Source organism: Apium graveolens, chromosome 6 (genome assembly GCF_009905375.1).
Source record: "Apium graveolens cultivar Ventura chromosome 6, ASM990537v1, whole genome shotgun sequence".
Lineage (NCBI taxonomy): Eukaryota > Viridiplantae > Streptophyta > Magnoliopsida > Apiales > Apiaceae > Apium > Apium graveolens.
In genome coordinates this window covers 32,245,903-32,264,121 of record NC_133652.1, presented here as the reverse complement: position 1 = coordinate 32,264,121, position 18,219 = coordinate 32,245,903, and the positions used below count along the sequence as shown (strand labels likewise).

The 18,219-nt window shown below is 31.5% G+C and overlaps 2 protein-coding genes across 4 annotated transcripts; both read left to right on the top strand.

The window, feature by feature from the left end:
* The first annotated feature begins 5,042 nt into the window (after positions 1 to 5,042).
* On the top strand, positions 5,043 to 12,914 carry LOC141664277 (inactive poly [ADP-ribose] polymerase RCD1-like). Of its 3 annotated transcripts, none has more exons than XM_074470197.1 (7): positions 5,043 to 5,200; positions 7,328 to 8,567; positions 9,172 to 9,413; positions 9,744 to 9,847; positions 11,607 to 11,753; positions 11,860 to 11,987; positions 12,634 to 12,914. In XM_074470197.1, the coding sequence occupies exons 2-6, from the start codon at positions 7,462 to 7,464 to the stop codon at positions 11,977 to 11,979; spliced, it is 1,719 nt and encodes a 572-aa protein (XP_074326298.1). In that variant the 5' UTR covers positions 5,043 to 5,200; positions 7,328 to 7,461; the 3' UTR covers positions 11,980 to 11,987; positions 12,634 to 12,914. The 3 variants fall into 3 exon arrangements, with proteins under 3 accessions (XP_074326298.1, XP_074326299.1, XP_074326300.1); XM_074470198.1 differs by having other exon boundaries at positions 5,047 to 5,200; positions 7,320 to 8,567; XM_074470199.1 differs by having other exon boundaries at positions 5,059 to 5,200; positions 7,339 to 8,567.
* A 988-nt stretch (positions 12,915 to 13,902) lies between these two features.
* Positions 13,903 to 16,192, top strand: LOC141664863 (uncharacterized). Its single transcript, XM_074470817.1, has 3 exons — positions 13,903 to 14,031; positions 14,695 to 15,207; positions 15,920 to 16,192. Exons 1-3 carry the CDS (start codon positions 13,903 to 13,905, stop codon positions 16,190 to 16,192), a joined length of 915 nt encoding a protein of 304 aa, XP_074326918.1.
* The last annotated feature ends 2,027 nt before the right edge of the window (positions 16,193 to 18,219 follow it).

Here is an 18,219-nt window from a genome sequence, read left to right as displayed (position 1 = left end):
TGTATTTTTATTTTAGTTTTGTGTTAGTCTGAATCAATTGTATAATGTATTTTTTATCCTGTATAAGTAAAAATATATTATTTTGTTTATCCAAGTTCATTAGTATAATTTTTTAAGGGGATTGATAATATTATTATTTTATCTTAACACGAGTCACATTATATATCAACTAAATCTTAAAAATTATATATAGTCTACTTAAATTTAATTTAGCCCGAAGTCATAAATTAGAATAATATAAAACTCAATATGAATTAAAATTTAAATTGGTAGAAGAAGTTGAATTTAATATAAATTATAATGATATAGAGTTCGATATAAAATAAAATTGAGATTGGTAAAATAATAGAGGAAATTGACTTCAATATCAATTAGAATCAGAATTGATCGACCCAGTAATTAGAATTAAATAATTAAATAAGGGTAATTAAGTAATTTCGGTAAATACTAATCGACCAACTACCAAACTTTTAATATTTCGTCTATTATAATATAATACTAACTTAAACCCGTGCGATGCACAGATGCACAAATCTTTTTTAATATTATATTATTTTTTTAAACAAAAATATTCTAAATTGAGTTTGTAAAATTTATTCATTATTTTTTATTTTTACCTTTTTAAATAATATGACTTCATGATAATTATATTAATACACATATATGTTCATAGGTTTTTAAAAATATTATAGAGATTTTATAGTTTTTTTGAAAATAAAAATACAATGTTTCTATTAATTTGGAACTTTAATAAAAATATTATTTCTAGAAAGTTTATTACTTAATAGATAAATTATAAGAGCTATTTGAAAAAGACAATAGTATTGATTGAACGATATAGTTTATTGATCATTTTATGTGTGTTTTAAAAAAAATTATGTTTGGTTAAAAGTTAATTTCTGATTCATATCAATAGGATACGAATTATGCCTAATTTGATATTAATTTAATTTGTCACATATTAGTGTTTTACTTTATTTTATTTTAGCGCGAGACCCATTACTATGACCAAATTCAGCTAATTAAATTTAGTTTAATTTTAATTTTTTATGTCTCGATCAATAAGATAATTTTATTTTAGCCCAAATATTTAATGTATATGATTTTATTTTAGTTGGTTGAATTATATTTTAATTAACTTCGATGACTAATATGTATTATTTTATTTATTATAATTCAATAGTATAATTTTTTAGACGGATGAGTAATATATATTATTTTTTCTTATCCCGATGCACATTATATCAACTAAATTAAACTAATTATATTTAGCTTGCTTAAATTATTTATTAGTCCGAAATATCAATTAGAATAATATATACTTAATTATGAATTAGAATTTTAAATTGGTAGAAGAAGTTGACTTTAATATCAATTAATAATAATATAGAGTTGTATATGAAATATTTATTAAATTGACTACGGAATTTGACTCTAATATCAATAAGGATTGGAATTGACCAATTGACTAACTAGACAATTAGATATAGAATACATAATTAAGGGTAATTAAGTAATTTCAGCAACTACCGACCGACCGACTCCCAAACTTTTAATGTTTCGTCTATTATAATATAGTACAAGCCTAAAACCCGTGCGATGCACAGTTGTTTTTAATATTATATAAATTTTGAATTTAATTTGAAGTGAACATTTTAAACTTTGAAATTTATTTATTATAATTTTTTGATAATTATTTTAAACATGCATGCGTATAATTTAGTGAAATTTTAGTTTTTTAAAAAAATATCACTGATTGAAAGATTTAGTTTTGTTAAAATTCATAGGTGTGTTCACAAAATATTATAATATTTTAATTAAAAGATAAATTTTACCTCAAATCAATAGTAAACAAATTATCTTTACTTTGTTATACCCAACAAATCTAACTAATTATATTTAAATTTATTTTAAGTTTAATTTGTTTAAATCCGGATCAATGATAAAAAGTTTATGTATCAATAATAAAAAAATTATATTAACCCGAATAAACGTACATATTATTTTATATTAGCAGGTATATTTATTTTCTTATTTTAATTTTGATTTATCATGAATCAATTGTATAATTTTTTTAGCCGAGATGAATAGCATGTGTTAATTTATTTTAGTCCGACATAATTATATTAACTAAGGAATCACCTTAATTTTCATTTTATTAAAATAGTTTTGGATATTATAGAAATTGAAAAACCCCGTAGTTATATAAACTCAAACATTTTACACACGGATCTGCAATCAAACTTTTAATATTTCAATCGTAAGTCTACATTCTACCTAACAACGAAATAGGCAGACTTAATTTTGTTTTAACACGGATTAGTAATATAAGAATTACCGTTAGTTTGAATTTAATTTTAGTTTTAGCGTACATCAATAATATACATTATTTTGTTTTAGCCTTATTATATCAACCATCTAATTACATTTAGTTTGTTTTAATTTTATTTTAGCTTTGGTTAAATATTTTTTTAAGCCAAATAGATGATATATTTTATTTTATTCGAATTACATTATAACGACCAACGCATTATGTTGTAACCTGGTTTGATAAAATAAATTTTAGCTAGATAGGTTTATTATACTGTTTTAACCTGAGATATTCAATCTTGGTAGTCTCACACCCATTATATCAACCAAATCCACCTAGTTATATTTAGTTTTTTTGTTTAATTTTATTTTAGTCCGGAATAAATATTATTATGTTTTAGACCGAATTGATAATATGCATAATTTTATTTTAGTCTGATGACATTATATTTTCCAACCAAATTTTATTTTCAATTTATTTTGTTTTAGCTCTTTTTTTTGTTTTAGTGTGATGACATTATATCGACCAAACAAATTTGCTTTTAAATTTTTATTAGTATTTATTATTTTATTTTTAATTCGAGGCTACAACTAATTGTACGTAATTTTTTTATTTTTTATTTAGGATTGGAGCAATAGTATAATTTTATTTAATATTATATATTATTTTATTTAAATCAAAATCATCAGACGTATTACAATTCTATTTGTATTTATATAATTATATTGTGAAAAGGAATCTATTTATGAGGGTGTTTTATTTTAAATATTACTATAATTATGGTGACCAGCCGACTACCAACCAAACTTTCATTATTTCGTTTCTAATATAATAATATAAATAGATAGCATAGAAGATAGATAGATTGATAGATATATAGATAATTAGCATATATTAAAAAGTATTGTCTATAATATTTTAAGTGAAAGATTTGTTTTATTTGGAGAAAATGAAAAAGACAACATGTTTAACTTAAAAAAGAAATAGATTAAAAAGAATTTTCTAAAATATTTGTAGAGAAATAGTTGTTTTAATTGGTGAAAATAAAAAAGGCAACGTATTTTACTTATAAATGTAATTGGTTAGATATTAATCAAGTATGGGCAATTGAGTAAAATATTAATTATTTTTAAGAAAGGGCAATTAAGTACTTGAAGGAAGGACTGTAAAGTTTCATATTTAATATAGCAATATAGATAGATAAATAATTCAACTTCAAAAATCAAATAATTTTTTTATTTTGTTTATGTAATTGAATTGTAATATAATAATTACTTTAAGTATATTTGTCTTTACATTAATTAGTAAAAAATATATAAACCAAATATTTTTTACCGGGACCCGTACAAAATATATTTGCGTTACAGATTAGAGGTGCACATAGTTTCGACCTTTGTATTGTTTTAAGAACACGAGATTTTTATATTATGAGATGAGATTGTGATTTTTGTCGAGAAATAAGGATGATGATGCTAAGTTATTTTTGTAAAGCAGTTAAGAATTTATGGATGGTTAAAGTTAAGAAACTTAACAAAGTCTTTAAGTAAAATAATAATTAAATAAAATAAACAATTAAGTAGCTGAAAAAGATAATATATTAGTTATTAGTGGTTATAATATTATTATTATATTTTATTAAATAAACTTGTTCGTGATATTTAGAGAAGTTGTTTTAATTGAGAGAAATAAAAAAAGCAACGTGTTATAGTTGAAAACGATTTTTATTTATTTTTCTATTATAATTTGATTAATGAGGCTAATAAAACTTTTAAGTAAAAAAATGATAATTCAGTAAATTTAACGTGTACCAAAAAACAGTACCTACCAAAATTTTTAATATTTCATTTTTTTATATAATAGTAATAGATAGTATAATATAGATAGTATAGGTGGATAGATTTATATGGAAATATTTTTACAAAATCTTCATCATAATAATATATACTAAATTATAATAACCGAACATGGCTATAATTTGTAGTTTGGTTAACCCTATTTTTGGTTATCCCTTTCCATCACGACCGTCAGATCTCTTAACCAAATGATCATAACCGTTAGATCCGAATACTAAAAAAAATACACAAACCAAGCTTACAGGTTCGAATCCCGCCAACAACAAACATTTATATTATTATTTATAAAATTACAAATAAATTTATAAATTCGAATCATGTCAAAAACAAACGTTTATATTATTATTTATAAAAAAATACACTAACCAAGTTCACAGGTTCGAACCCCCAACATCCCCGCCAACATCAAACATTTAATTATTATTTATAAATAAGGTTAATTGTTCAAATCTCATCAACCATATACTATTTTATACTATACTATATGATTTAATTTAAAGTTATACACAATCAAATTATAATTATATTATTATTAATTTACGTATTTAATTATTTATATTAGAATTTCAATAAAATTATATAAAATATAAATATTAACGGAATCGTGCATCGCACGGGTTTTAAGAAGTTAGCAAATACTAATAGATACATATACGCTTTATCTCTGTATATATACTATAGTCTATGGACGTTACTTGGCGCCCACTGTATATTGACAAGAAGACAAGAAGCTTCCGTCTCATCCACAGATTTCTCGTTCGTTCTTATTTTACCAAACCACCCATTATCCATCCCACCCTCTTCTCATACCCCAAGGACAAAATAGTAAAAACACGTGCAATTATTATCTCCAAAAAATAAAAGAGAAAAAAAAAGAAAAAACCAAAGGCGGTGGTCCCACTAGAGGCTCGGTTGATATTTTATCGACCTAGGGTTTTCAACATTTCATCTCAAAAGGAGCGTTGAGAGACTAATAAAATCGCCGATCGATCAATCGCAAATTAATAAAGATCTAATCTTTCTTATCGATCTTCTGGTATAAAGCTTTCATCTCTGTACTCTTCGATTTTTGTGTATGTTTTTGTATGTATGCATGTTTTTTTTTCGATTTTAGAGCATGATTTATGATCTTTTAGGTGTTTTGATTGGATTTTGTTGATATGCATGTGAATTGTATAGGTTAATATCTCTAGATCTGTGTTTTGTTTGTGTTTTTGAATTGAAAATTGATGTAATGACAGTATGTTAAATTTATTAATATGTTGACTTCAATTCGTTGACAATCCTTGGTGATTTTTTAGTTTTGTGAACTTGAGAATAATTGTTTTTATTGTTTTTGTAGTGGAAGTGTGAGTTTTAGTTTACCTTCTTTTGTGTATTACTTGTTGAATTGAAGTTGTTAGCTTTCGTGATGATCCTTATGTGTTGTTTGTGGTATGTATTTTGTAGAATGTTTTGATTGTCATGTTGCAGGGATAGTCTTATCTTCTCACCTTTTATTTCAGTTTTTACTGATAATTTGTTTGCAATCACCATTGATTGTAATTTGGTTTATATTTATAACTTGTAAAAGTTTGTTTGTTGTTTTTTCAGTTTAAGTGTTTATTTTAATTTTTTGTCAATGTGTTCAATATAGAGAATTTATTAAGTTGAAGTCAAGAGTTGGCATGATTATGGTAACGTGGTGATCCTGGTTTGTAATATGTATTATATGTAATGTGTTAATTATCACTTATCAGTAAAATTTTGCTTAATAAGATTTCCTTCCTCTCGTTCCTATATTTGTTGATTTTTTTTGGTGTTTGAAAAGAGATAAAGTTGTTTTGGATAAGGTGGCTTAAACCTAGTTGTTTTGCTGTGTTGCTTTGAGTTTTGATGGTAAATGATTATAAATATGAACTTTTCAATTATGTTGGTAACAGTATGTACGTTAGTGATTGGCATAAGTGCTCTAAATGTTGTACAATTGGATTTTTCCGTGGAATATTTCTGTAATTATCATCATACTTTATCGTTTTGTGTGTCAAGATTCCTGTATATGTGTTTTATGTCACGTCATTCATAGAAATTTAACGGTCCATTCTTTACTCAAATGTAATATATGTCACAAAATGACAATCTCATTTTCAGAAATATTCGTTTATCATTGTTAGAAGCTTACGTGTACAAGCATTGTCAGGCGTGCTCCTTTACGTTTTTCTCCCTGTTGTTTGGATCATGTACAATATATTTTTTGTTCACCTGTCAAAAAGAAAAATAAAATATTTATGGTCAAAGAGTTCGGAAGGAATTTATGAAGAATCTATGTAATAATTGCATTTATTTTTAATGATGGAAACATCTTGAATGCGGCGGAACTTAACCTAATACCAATCCTACAGCTGTATAGCCAAGAGGACCAGATTTTCCGTTTTGAATATCTTATAATTGGGGCAGCATTTAGTCAGAATTCAGAGTTTTTCTTGTATTTAGGTTTAAAGCAATTAATATCACGTATATTCGATGTGGAAATGACAAGTTTGATTACATCTCACATTCACCCTCCTGACAAACATCAGGGTTAAAGCATAACCAAGATAAATTTGTTTTAATAGACATTGCTAGTGCATGACCTCTATTGTTTTTACCTCCCCCTTGGTCTATACACCTTTTTGAACCAGTGAGAAGTTTATTCACTTCACATTAAAATTTTGGAGCAAAAAATTATATGTATTTTTACGTTGTTGAGTGTGCAAATTTTGTAAGAAATGCCTCCTTATTTAATTTTTAATTTAACAAGATTCTGCTGATACACAGTTGGGTAACGGTTACACAGCTTTTGGAGGTTTTTGTTTGCCAATTACGGTGTCCGTGGTTTTTACTTATCAGCTGTAATAATAGTATTTGGTTATAAAAATTCGATTGTTTACTGGATTTGATTGTGTAGTGTTAATGAATTTAAAATAATAAGAATTTCATGACTACATACTATCTAATGTTTCCGAGTCTGCAAGTATGTTATCGTCATAATTTGTTTCGCTCTTATGTGCCCATCAAAACAAATATGGAATTTTAGAGAAATGGTAATTTTGTACTGGTTTTTGGAATCTTCAAGGAGTTTCTATGTTGTACTCGACTTTGACTTGCCTTTTATAGTTTAAGATCAGTAGTTCCAGTTTTTCAGGATTTTTACAGTGACAATGGCATCTGCTGTGGCATGGCTTCTTTGAGGAAAAACCAAGACCGAGTCCTCTAGTGTTGTTATCTTTCTTCCATTGGCTTTCAATCTGTTTAAAGGGGTTATATTTGTAAGTAAAGATGGAAACAAAGTCCGGAAAGGTATTGGATAGCCGCCGCCATCTCAATGATTTGAAGAGAAAGAGGGCAGCACAAAGCAAGGTACATACTGCAAGAGCTACTGGTACTAATTCTGCGGCACAGTCTGTCTTCGGTTCTTCGCTCAACAAGATTAGTAAGCGGAGGAAGCTGGATGTATCAAAATCTCAGTCTGGGTGGTGCAGTTCGCAATCGAACAGGTCTCTACTGAGATATTACTCCAATTTGAAAAAAAGTTCCCCTCCGGCACGCTTAATGTGTTACCAAAAAGGTGAATGGACTGATCTTCCTCGGAATCTTGTTACTTCACTTAAGAAAGACTTCCAGATGAAGAAAGCAGCAATGGAGGTAGAGCTTGACGGAAAAATGTTTTTAGTAGACTTTCTGCACATGATGAAACTGGACTTAGAGACGGGTGCGCAGCAGCCAATTGCCTGGATTGATGAAGCGGGTAGTTGCTTCTTTCCTGAAATTTTTGCCAATTATGATAAGACTAATGAAGATGAAAAAGTTCTTGGACGTGTGGTCCCAGAGTCTTGTGGAACCAATGATATCAAGCTTCAGCTTGAGATTGACATAACTGGATTGGATTACTCAAAGATGAAGGAATGCACTGGTGAATCAAATGATCTGGTTAGGCAAATTAAAGTCGTCAAGAAGCCTGCCATTGATGCAGAAGCCGATAACAGTTGTATCAGAGGTTCTGATGATAAAGTTTGTGAGGCTTTTGGTGAGAACCAACAGGAGGAAAACATGGTCCGGCGTGATCCTTTTCATGAAAACATAGATTTTAATACAGCCCGGGATATGCTTCTCAAGGCTTTGAGCTCATACAAGGTAGACAAAATTGAATTATCTTGTGGTTCAGGTATCTTAATGCAGACCCAGTTGGAACTTTTCAGGATGCAAAGTGAGATCACAGAAAAGTATCGTGGAGATGCAAATGTCAAATATGCCTGGCTTCCAGCTTCCAAAGGTGAATTGTCCAGTGTCATGACTTATGGTCTTGGTGATTGTGAAATGTCCAAAATGAAGTCTTTATATGGCTCTGGTGTTCTTCTTTTACCTGTAAATTGCGCTCAGACCAGGTCAGTATGAACTTCAAACATTAATTGATAATATAGTTGTTCTATACTTGTATGTCGGTGCCTTAATCTGATTCAGGTTAAGCATGTTAATGATGTTATATCTATACTTGATACAGCAAGCAAAATGTCATGTTCTGTCAGTGTAATGAGTTATTTCATATAGCTGTGGACATTGTTTCCTCACTAGTTGTAACCTTTCTGTTCTTGTAATATTTCTTGTACAAGCTTTATACTTTTAGATGAACAAGCATTGTGAGTTCCATTTCAGTTTGATATCAGTGCACTTGAATGGGATCTTCTTTTTCTAGAAAGTAAAATGACAGCAGGATAGCACTATTGGTTAACATCCTATTTGGGTGATTTGTATTTGGTTGGACTCCCTCAAGTTACCATTATTTAATAGTTTCTTGTAATCTAAAGTTGCTAAAATGTTCTGATGATTTCCAAGTTCTAGGCCATGTAACATAGATAATTGCACAATATTGCCATTTGATATCAGTTCTTGTTCATTTTTTTATGCATCGCTTATTGTATCTTTTGTCATATTTTTTGCTACAAACGAGCATTTATCCTTTCGTTTTTCTTTGATTTGATTTTTTTTCAGTGCAAGTTACTCTGATGTTGACGAAAATGGGTTTCGGTACATAATTTTATGCCGTGTTATACTGGGAAATGTCGAGGTTGTTCATCCTGGATCAAAACAGGCTCATCCCAGTTGTGAGAGTTATGACAGTGGGGTTGATGATCTTAATGATCCAAGACACTATATAGTGTGGGGTACAAAGAAAAATACTCATATTTATCCGCTATATGCCGTTGGTTACAAGATTTCTTCTGATGCTGGAGGTAATAGTTTAATCAATGTGTTCCTTCTTTTTTCTTTTGCTCAAAAGCTCCTGCAGGTTATGTTGTGTTGTGTATGACTTGTAATTGTTTGTGTTGCAACTCTCTTGAAATCTTTGGTAACTAGAGATAAAATAGTCATTAAGAGCACATTCAAGTTGTGTCACATTGTGACCGTCTATTAGTTATGATTTTATCCACTCATTTAGTCATGTTGTGTGTGGCGTGCCAATGTCTGGGTGCTATCTGAGGATGTGTCTCTTTGTCTATTTCCAATGTGTATCAGTTTTATATTCTGAATAAAACTATTTAAAATTCCTTTTGTTTTCCCAGGACTTGTGGGTAAAAATGAAAACAAGCGTGATACCTCAGGGGTCACCACTTCTTGTCAAGGACCTGAGGTTCCGTTGCAGTTAAATTCTGGTTCAGCTGATATGGTGAGTATACCGTTCTTCCTGTTTGCTTGTTGAAATTGATTTCTATTATTTTTATGGAATTTTCATTGCCTACATAATGAGTTGTAAGTTCAGAATTGGTAAATTCCGTATGCTGCTTGACTTGATCGCACAATTAAAGAAACATGCCTGAAATGGCTCATTTGTATTGGCATGTGGTGCACAACCGATGTTACTTAGAGACCATCGGGAAGGTGCAGTACTAATACCTCATCGATGCACTTCCTTTTGATGACTAGGCTGTAGGAATAAGGCTGTAGTACAGGAGAGCTGTGCTTCATCTCAACAAATTGGTCTGAAGATGTAAGGTGATGTCTACATGTTGAATAAAGTACACATCTGTCAAATTGAATCTCCTCCTTGTATATTCCTCTTTTCCGCCCCTTTGTGATAATTTTTCCTACCCCTTAATTTCTTGATTTCCTCGAGCATAATTTTCATTTCTCCATCTGTTCTTGTGTTACTTTGCTGCTGCATTTTGTAATGGAAACAACTGAGATGGTAGTAAGTACATGTGATCCATCTGGTTGGAGTTTGAATCAACCTTTATTAATCCAAAGCAGTTGTGCTTACGTTGATATGTGATGTATCCACTTATGACTTAATTATAGTCATGGTGGGGTAATCATGTCTTAGCTGTTATTATGATTTTCACCAGGGACAAGAAGGTAATTTCATATTATTCTGTTCCGACTTTCTCAGCTTTAGATACAGTTGACCTCCTTGCATCCGTGTCTGTTGTACTACATCAGTTTAGTACTTTAGTTGTTAACATCGGTTGACATGATAATCGGAGTCTTGACCTCAAGCTCAAAGTGAAAATTGTAGTAGTCTGTTGGTTTTTCTGGATAATGCACTTTGCTGGAAGCCTGCATGCTCTAGCCTTTTAGAGCCTACCAAGCACTTGCCCGCTGCTCCTGCCGCCCGCTTGGCGGGCGGAGCGCTCGTTATCCTTGCTTTTCTCTCTGCCGGGCCCCCCATTGCTCTAGCCGTAAGCTATGGCAGCTCCAGCTTGCAACCACAAGTCGGCTTATCTGTCGGTCGCGTTGGGTCTGCCGCTCAGTTGAAAGCTATGAAACAAGTCCGAACCGACTCCTATTTGACTCGGTTGCTTGGAGGGATTATCTAAAATTTATTGCTAGGGGTCAAATCTTCTAATCTTGTTTGAGAACATAATTATTTTTGCCCGGGAAGTGGAGAAGATCATCTTCGTAGGCAACCAGGTTTTTATTGTGGTTGCATCCTTTGTTGCACTGTGTTTTGTGACCCTAGTCTTGTCTGCTTTGGACGGAATATAGCTTTTTCCAGGAAGAGTCATGGCGGAAACTAGAGAGCTTATTTGTCCTGGGTGAAGTTATCTAGTTTTGAATTCAAGTACTAGAGAGTTTAAAATGTGAAGAGAAGTCTCAAGTTAAGAGCCTTGACAATTGTTTCGCACGGATCATACTTGATTTGATGGTTTTTATTTGCAACAATTTCTTACTAGCTGTCTTAATAGGTATGATGACGTAGGAGTTATAGGATTTTTTTTATGTGGAAAAAATTGTTAAGCTTTGTGTATATTCATACAAACGGGCCTATTAGACAATATCTTAATTATAGTAGTTCTACTATTCGGAAAATACACAGGTGATTGTATGATTAGCTACACTCTTCAGTATACCACTATTAGGTACTGTATTACCAGTTTCTTTATCAAATGCTTGGCTTTTGTCTTTATGTACGTAAATGATTGTCTCAGGTTCAAGTTCCAAAATCTCCAGAAGTAGCTGAGAAAAAGACTCCCAAATCTCCATGGATGCCTTTCCCAATGTTGTTTGCAGCAATCTCAAATAAAATCAGTCCTAGCAAAATGAACCAAGTTAGCAGTAATTTTGAGTTATTTAGGGTAAGGCTAGTTTATTTGATTGGAATGGTTCTACTTACAACGTGTTTCAACCTTTTTTTCTCTCTAATCTGTAATTGCATTCATAGTCCTATTAATTTTCCTGCAGAGCAAGGAGATAAGCCGTGAAGAGTTTGTGAAAAGATTGAGGGTCATTGTTGGAGACGCATTGCTAAGGTCATCAATTTTAAACCTGCAGAGCAAGATGCCTAACGATTGCAGCTCCTAAAGAAAGTGGTACGGATTTTGTTATATTGGTTTTCTACTTCACTGCACATATTATAAATCTCGTGGAGCCACGGGGCCTGCATATTTTGGCTGTTCTTTGATTTTTTATCTGAACAAAGTCAGACCAAGTGCTATGTCATGAATAATGGCATGTTTTAAATGTGGTGGTGGTATGTAAGAATTTGTGGAAGTGTTACATAGCTTCATGCAAAGTTACAGTCCATAGATTTTCGTATATTTAGCCAAAAAAAAAGTTACAGTCCAAGACCCTTGATGACAATTTACAAACTACATCGCTGGTTTGTTGGCTGGACTTTTTATGTGCAGGGCAGCCTAGTTGTAATATCTGCCTGTGATAAGCCAATTGGTGGGCCTTTTTCTCTAGAATTAAGATGAGTTTCGTGACAATCAATAGATGTTTACGGATTCCATTTGCCATTGTTTTTCCGCTTCTTGTTAAGTTACAGTCAAACACTAGTTTCTTAACAAATTGAGGTTCTTTTTGTAGTAGTTGGTTTAGCGTCTCCCATGGATATGGTGTTCGCTTTTGAGGCAAGCGGACAAGTGGATGCAATTTGTAACGTTGTGATCTGCATTTGTTTACAGCTTCATAGCCATAATTGGTTTATAATACATTTTTTTTCGTTTCTTGCAGGGAGAACAAGTTGGTTGGAACTGAAGGCTGCCAGCTTTGCTCTTCTGGATCGTTGCAACATGTTTCCTAGTAGTTGGATACTTTAGTGCTGTTATCCTAAAATGCGTCGACATGCTGTTATGTGAATATTTACCAGTTGAAGATATTTAGCTGTCTGGTTTTTAATGCTTTCTGCTAGTTGATGTTTACTAAACTTTTTAAACAATCACCTTGGAAGTTTGTTGAATGCTAGACTTAAAACTTGTCATGGGTTACCATAATATAGTAGTTTGTTTTCTCTATCTCTTGTATTTATATTCATCTGTAGTGTAGCTCGCCTTTGTTCTTTTTATTAAAAATTTTCATCTGTTTCATTGTGGTCTGAATTCTGTTTCTTACCTTCCTGAAATAGCAAGAGTCAGCCTTAGACACTTGGTAAATGATTTCTAGATGGTACAAAATAGTTTTGGAAAGGCACGGAGCTTCAAAGTTTTTGTTAATTTGTTGATTTTTTTTGCCAGGTTAAGGTTAAGAATATACCATTATCATTATGTTCATTATGTTGGTACTGAAGATAATTACTCATTTTGACAAGCTTATTGGTTTATTTCATTTATTTCGTGATTTGACATTTAGTTCAAGTAATTAGTTTTAATTTCAGCCTTTGCCATATTCTTAATTCCATAATTCGTTCTAGCAAAAAAATAATTTCCACAATTCATTGCTTCTCCATGTTATAGATCTCTGTGAAACATTGCTCCATTCTTCCGCCTTTCATCCAAACTTCACCGTGTGTTTCAAAGTGATTCAACTGTATTTTTGGAGGTGTGCGCCAAAAGGTTAAAAGGTATATATTTAAATTTCAAAGTGGAGGGATTTAATTTTTATTTAAAATTCTTAAATAATGGTTAGTTTTAATTTATTGAACATGATGTTAGGTGATAGTTTAAATCAGTGTTCTAAAATTCTTTTTTGGTAATTATTTGATAGAGGTGTTTTGAATCAGATAACCGGTGATTAGTTGAATCGATTAATCGGAAGTATATTTAAGACCATTACTACAAAGCAAATATCTGGGATCAACATTTAAACCAAAGCGGAGAAGACGATTTGTCAAAAGAATAGCCTGAGCAAGAAAAAACATCGTCTCCAATATTACGATTTGGAACAAATGGCGTTTGGTTGAAAGAAATGTGAGAGGGCAGTATAGATTTTAATATGTTAGGAAGCCGTTTTGAGATGCATTTATACAATGTATTGCAGCATTAAATTGGACGAAACTGTAAGAACATGGCTGAACATGGCTGGACCGGTGTTTGGACTAAGAGCAACATCAGCGGGGACCCAAATCATGCATCGGCCCGTGTGAAGTGGTTTGAAAATGGAAAATTGGGATTCACTGCCGTCGGAGCAAAGTGGGTAGTCCCACCTGGGTGGTCCCGTCCCATTTTACTATTTTAATTGTTTAGGATGTGAAAACATGATAAAGTATGTCTATTCTGTCTGCCTGGTTTCTTTTCTTTTATGGTTATGTATACGTTACATTTCAAACGTAAATATTTTATAACGATAAATTTCTTTCTAGATAAATATCAATTCCCTCTTCTTATTCACATTTTTTATTTCCACAAAAAAATACCTACAAAAAAAAGATGAATTCAAATAATCTACCGTCTTCTGTCGATCAAAATTCAAATTCTCAAAATTCAAACCCTCAATTTCCATATCCAAGTCCCTATTTTTCAAATCCCTAAAATTTTACTAATTCTCAAAATTCAAATTTTCAATATCAATTTTCACATTCACAAAATTCTCAATTTCCATTTTCATAGCCTCAAAATTCTCCATATCAATTTCCATTTCCTCCATTTCCAAATCCACAATTTGAAACCCAACAAACAACAATCAATATCCAAAATTCTCCAGAAGCGCAAGTGCCGACTTTTGGTCAAGAAAACATTATTGATCTAAATGATGATTGCGAAGAAACCGAAAATTTACGAGAAATTACAGGCCAATGGAGGTGGGTTGAAGATAAACTCTTAATAAGTGCATGGTTGGATGTGTCAATTGATCAATTAGTCGGTACCGATCAAAAAACTGAAGCATTTTGGGCGAATTCATCAATATTGTGAAAAATATAATCCTTGGGACATTAAAAGAGGAGTTGTGACAATGAAAAAAAGGTGTCAAAGAATTAATGAAGGTGCTCAGAAATTTGGTGCGTGTTATGATGAGGCTCAGCAAAAAATCGGGAGTGGTTCAAACTTGGACAAAATAATTGAGAAAACTCAACAAGATCATTTAACTAATTATAAGAAGAAGTCTAATTTTGAGCTTCATTGGTGTGAACTTCGTAGAGATTCAATGTGGAGAACTCCTCTAAGTAGTGCGAGTTCTAAAAGAACTAAATTAAGTAGTTCTGGAGCTTACTCATCAGAAAGAAATAACGATATACCAATATCCGATGAATTTGAACCGGTTCGTCCTAAAGGTACAAAAACTGTAACTAAAAGGAAGGGAAAATGGAAAGCCACGGCTGCAGAAGCTGATGAATGGAAATCTTTACAAGTTAATAACAAAAGAAAAATGGACGTAATGGATAAATTAATGAAATTCGACTAAGGGAGCTTGAGGCGAAACAATCTGAGATGGATTTACAAGTCATTATGACATATACTACAAAAATGAATGACGCTCAGCGGAAGGCGCATGCAAAGTTGCTTGAGAAAATTATGGCCAAAAACTAGAGTTTGTCTTTCTTGTTTATTTTTATTTGTTTGTAAACTAGTCGTTGAAAGCTAATATTTTTTTAATTAGTAAATTAGCCGTTGGAAGCTAGTATTTGTTTTTATTTATTTGTAAACTAGCCGTTGAAAGCTAGTATTTATTTTTATTTGTTTGTAAACTAGCCGTTGGAAGCTAGTATTTGTTTTTATTTGTTTGTAAGTTGGCCGTTGGAATATATTCAATTTTTCTTTTTATATAAACAAGATGTATTAATTTTTTCAAATCAAATTAACATGAATCAAATACTAAAGAATTTACTGAAGAATTCATTGAAGAGTTTGAAGACAATCGTTGAGTCAAGCTCTTTCATAAACTATATGGACAGAGTTCAACATCTATGCCTCGAAAATGTATTTATAGAGATCGTGAAGCAGGTCATCAACGTCTGGTGAAGGATTATTTTTTACCTAATCCAGTATATCCAGAAAATATATTTTGACGAAGATTCCGTATAGGAAGACATGTCTTTCTTCGTATTGTGAATGATGTTTCAAATTTTGATCCATACTTTCAACAGAGAATTGATGTAGTGAGAAGAAAAGTTTTATCACCTTTACAAAAATGCACCGCGACAATGCGTATGTTGTCATACGGTGTATCTGCTGACGCTGTTGATGACTACGTTCGTATTGGAGAGATTACCGGAGTTGAACGCTTGAAATTTTTTGTCTCCAATGTCATTACGATATTTGAGGGTGAATACTTACGAAAGTCGAACTCAATTGATGTGCAACAACTATTACAGATGGGCGAGACTCGTGGTTTTTCTTGGTATAATGGGAAGTATTGATTGCATGCACTCGCAATGGAAAAATTGTCCAAAAGCATGGAAGGGAATGTTCATGAGTGGTCACAAAGGACTTGCAACAATTATATTGGAAGAGGTTGCTTCATCCGATCTATGAATCTGGAATGCATTTGTTGGAGTTGTGGGATCAAATAATGACATAAATGTTTTAGATCGGTCACCCGTATTTGATGATTTGGTACAAGGTCGTGCTCTAGAGGTAAATTTCGCTATCAATGGAAACAATTTAACATGGGATATTATTTAACTAATGGAATATATCCTGAATGGTCAACATTTGTTAAAACAATACGACGTACACAAAGTGAGAAAAGGAAATTATTTTCAAAATATCAAGAAAGCCAACGAAAAGACTGTTGTGCAAGACATGCATGTACAATAACAAGACTAAGTCAATATGACAATCCTAAGAAAGTTGTATGATAATCTATATTTGCATTATGTATTGTAATTCTAAAGTCTATAAAAATGTTCAAGGGCAAACTGGAGTCTTTTTCTGTAAACAATATCAAGCCTAAGAATTCTATCTGGAAGTTTAAGTCAAGATCTCTACAAGTCACATATTTAGTGTTATACGGAAGTCATTCGAGAACTCCAAAATGACTTATCGAGAAGTCAGGAAAGCTACTAGAGAACTCGGAGATATCGACAAGCCAAATTAAATATATGAAGATTAGAGATATCGACAAGTCATTTCTTCACTAGAGAACTCTAGAGATATCGATTAGTCAAAATATCACTAGAGATCTCTGAGATATCGATAAGTCAAAATATTACTAGAGATCTCTGAGATATCGACAAGTCATAATATCACTAGAGATCTCTGAGATATCGATAAGTCTATTTGCCACTAGAGAACTCAGAGATATCGATAAGCCAAAGTGAAGACATGAAGATGAGAGATCTCGAAAAGCTAAATTCTCTTATAGAGAACTCAGAGACCTCTACAAGTCAAAACATCTATAGAGTAATGAGAGATCTCGATAAGCCATTATACTTATCGAGATGTCAAGTTCTCTATATACCAAACTGGAGATCTCGAGGTAAAACTCAAAGTACAAAATGTAGACCAGTTCAATATTCAAGATTATCAATCAACAAACAATCTAATCAAGTTGGATTGACAAGTCTACAAAAGCAACTTGAAGATTACAAGATCAAAGGTCAAGATTAACTGGCAAAGTAAAAGTCACAGGCGTGCAAGATTAACAAAGATACACTAAGCCAGAAATAGAACGATTTGATTATCTGAAAATAGGGTTTAGTACATGCTGTTGCATGTTGTGTAATAACTAGTGTTTACTGTTCTATAAAATAAATACTGGATGCTTTGTTAAGAAGTAACAATTTAGATAAGAAAAAAATCTTGTATTCTCTCAAGGCAGGAGCTAAGCTCTTTATCAACAAAGAGCCTAGAAATTTTGTAGCAAAATATTCTTAATTTTAATATAAAATTAAGTGAGTTTTGAAACATCTGTGTTCATTATTGTTACATGTTTAATTTCGGTATCAACACATTTCACTACAAGGTTTAATTTACTTTGTTCACCACCATAAATAAATCAAGAAAAGCAGAAAAACTCAAAAACATATTCACCCCCCTCTGTGTGTTATTCATTACCTAACAAGTGGTATCAGAGCAAAGTCTGAAAGTACACAGATTCAAGATCTTGGAAGAATGAATACACAAAAAAATAGTATCATCAAAATTCATACTTTTGATAAAATTAACTACACTTTGTGGAAGAAGAAAATGTTGCTGTTTATCAGGATGACCAATCCATTATATATTCAGATTCTCAAAAATGGGCCTTTCACTCCTATGGTAAGAGTTGAGGAATCTACAGATGGAGACATGGTCATTCCAACTCATTATGCTCCTAAAGTCCCTTCTGAATACACTGAGCCTGAGAAAGAAAAAGTTTCCCTAGATAGTGGCTTGCAGTTGATATTGATAGAGTCACTTGACAATGTAATGTACAATAAAATTGTCAACTGTGATACTGCTA

Bases quoted from the DNA above. Each gene is read 5' to 3' on its own strand.
- LOC141664277 (XM_074470197.1), top strand. From the start codon at position 7,462: ATGGAAACAAAGTCCGGAAAGGTATTGGATAGCCGCCGCCATCTCAAT. The intron at 8,568-9,171 runs GTCAGTATGAAC...ATTTTTTTTCAG, and splicing joins GTAAATTGCGCTCAGACCAG to TGCAAGTTACTCTGATGTTG. The intron at 11,754-11,859 runs GTAAGGCTAGTT...ATTTTCCTGCAG, and splicing joins GTAATTTTGAGTTATTTAGG to AGCAAGGAGATAAGCCGTGA.
- LOC141664863 (XM_074470817.1), top strand. From the start codon at position 13,903: ATGGCTGAACATGGCTGGACCGGTGTTTGGACTAAGAGCAACATCAGC. The intron at 14,032-14,694 runs GTAGTCCCACCT...TTGATCAATTAG, and splicing joins CTGCCGTCGGAGCAAAGTGG to TCGGTACCGATCAAAAAACT. The intron at 15,208-15,919 runs GTAATGGATAAA...TACTTTCAACAG, and splicing joins ATAACAAAAGAAAAATGGAC to AGAATTGATGTAGTGAGAAG.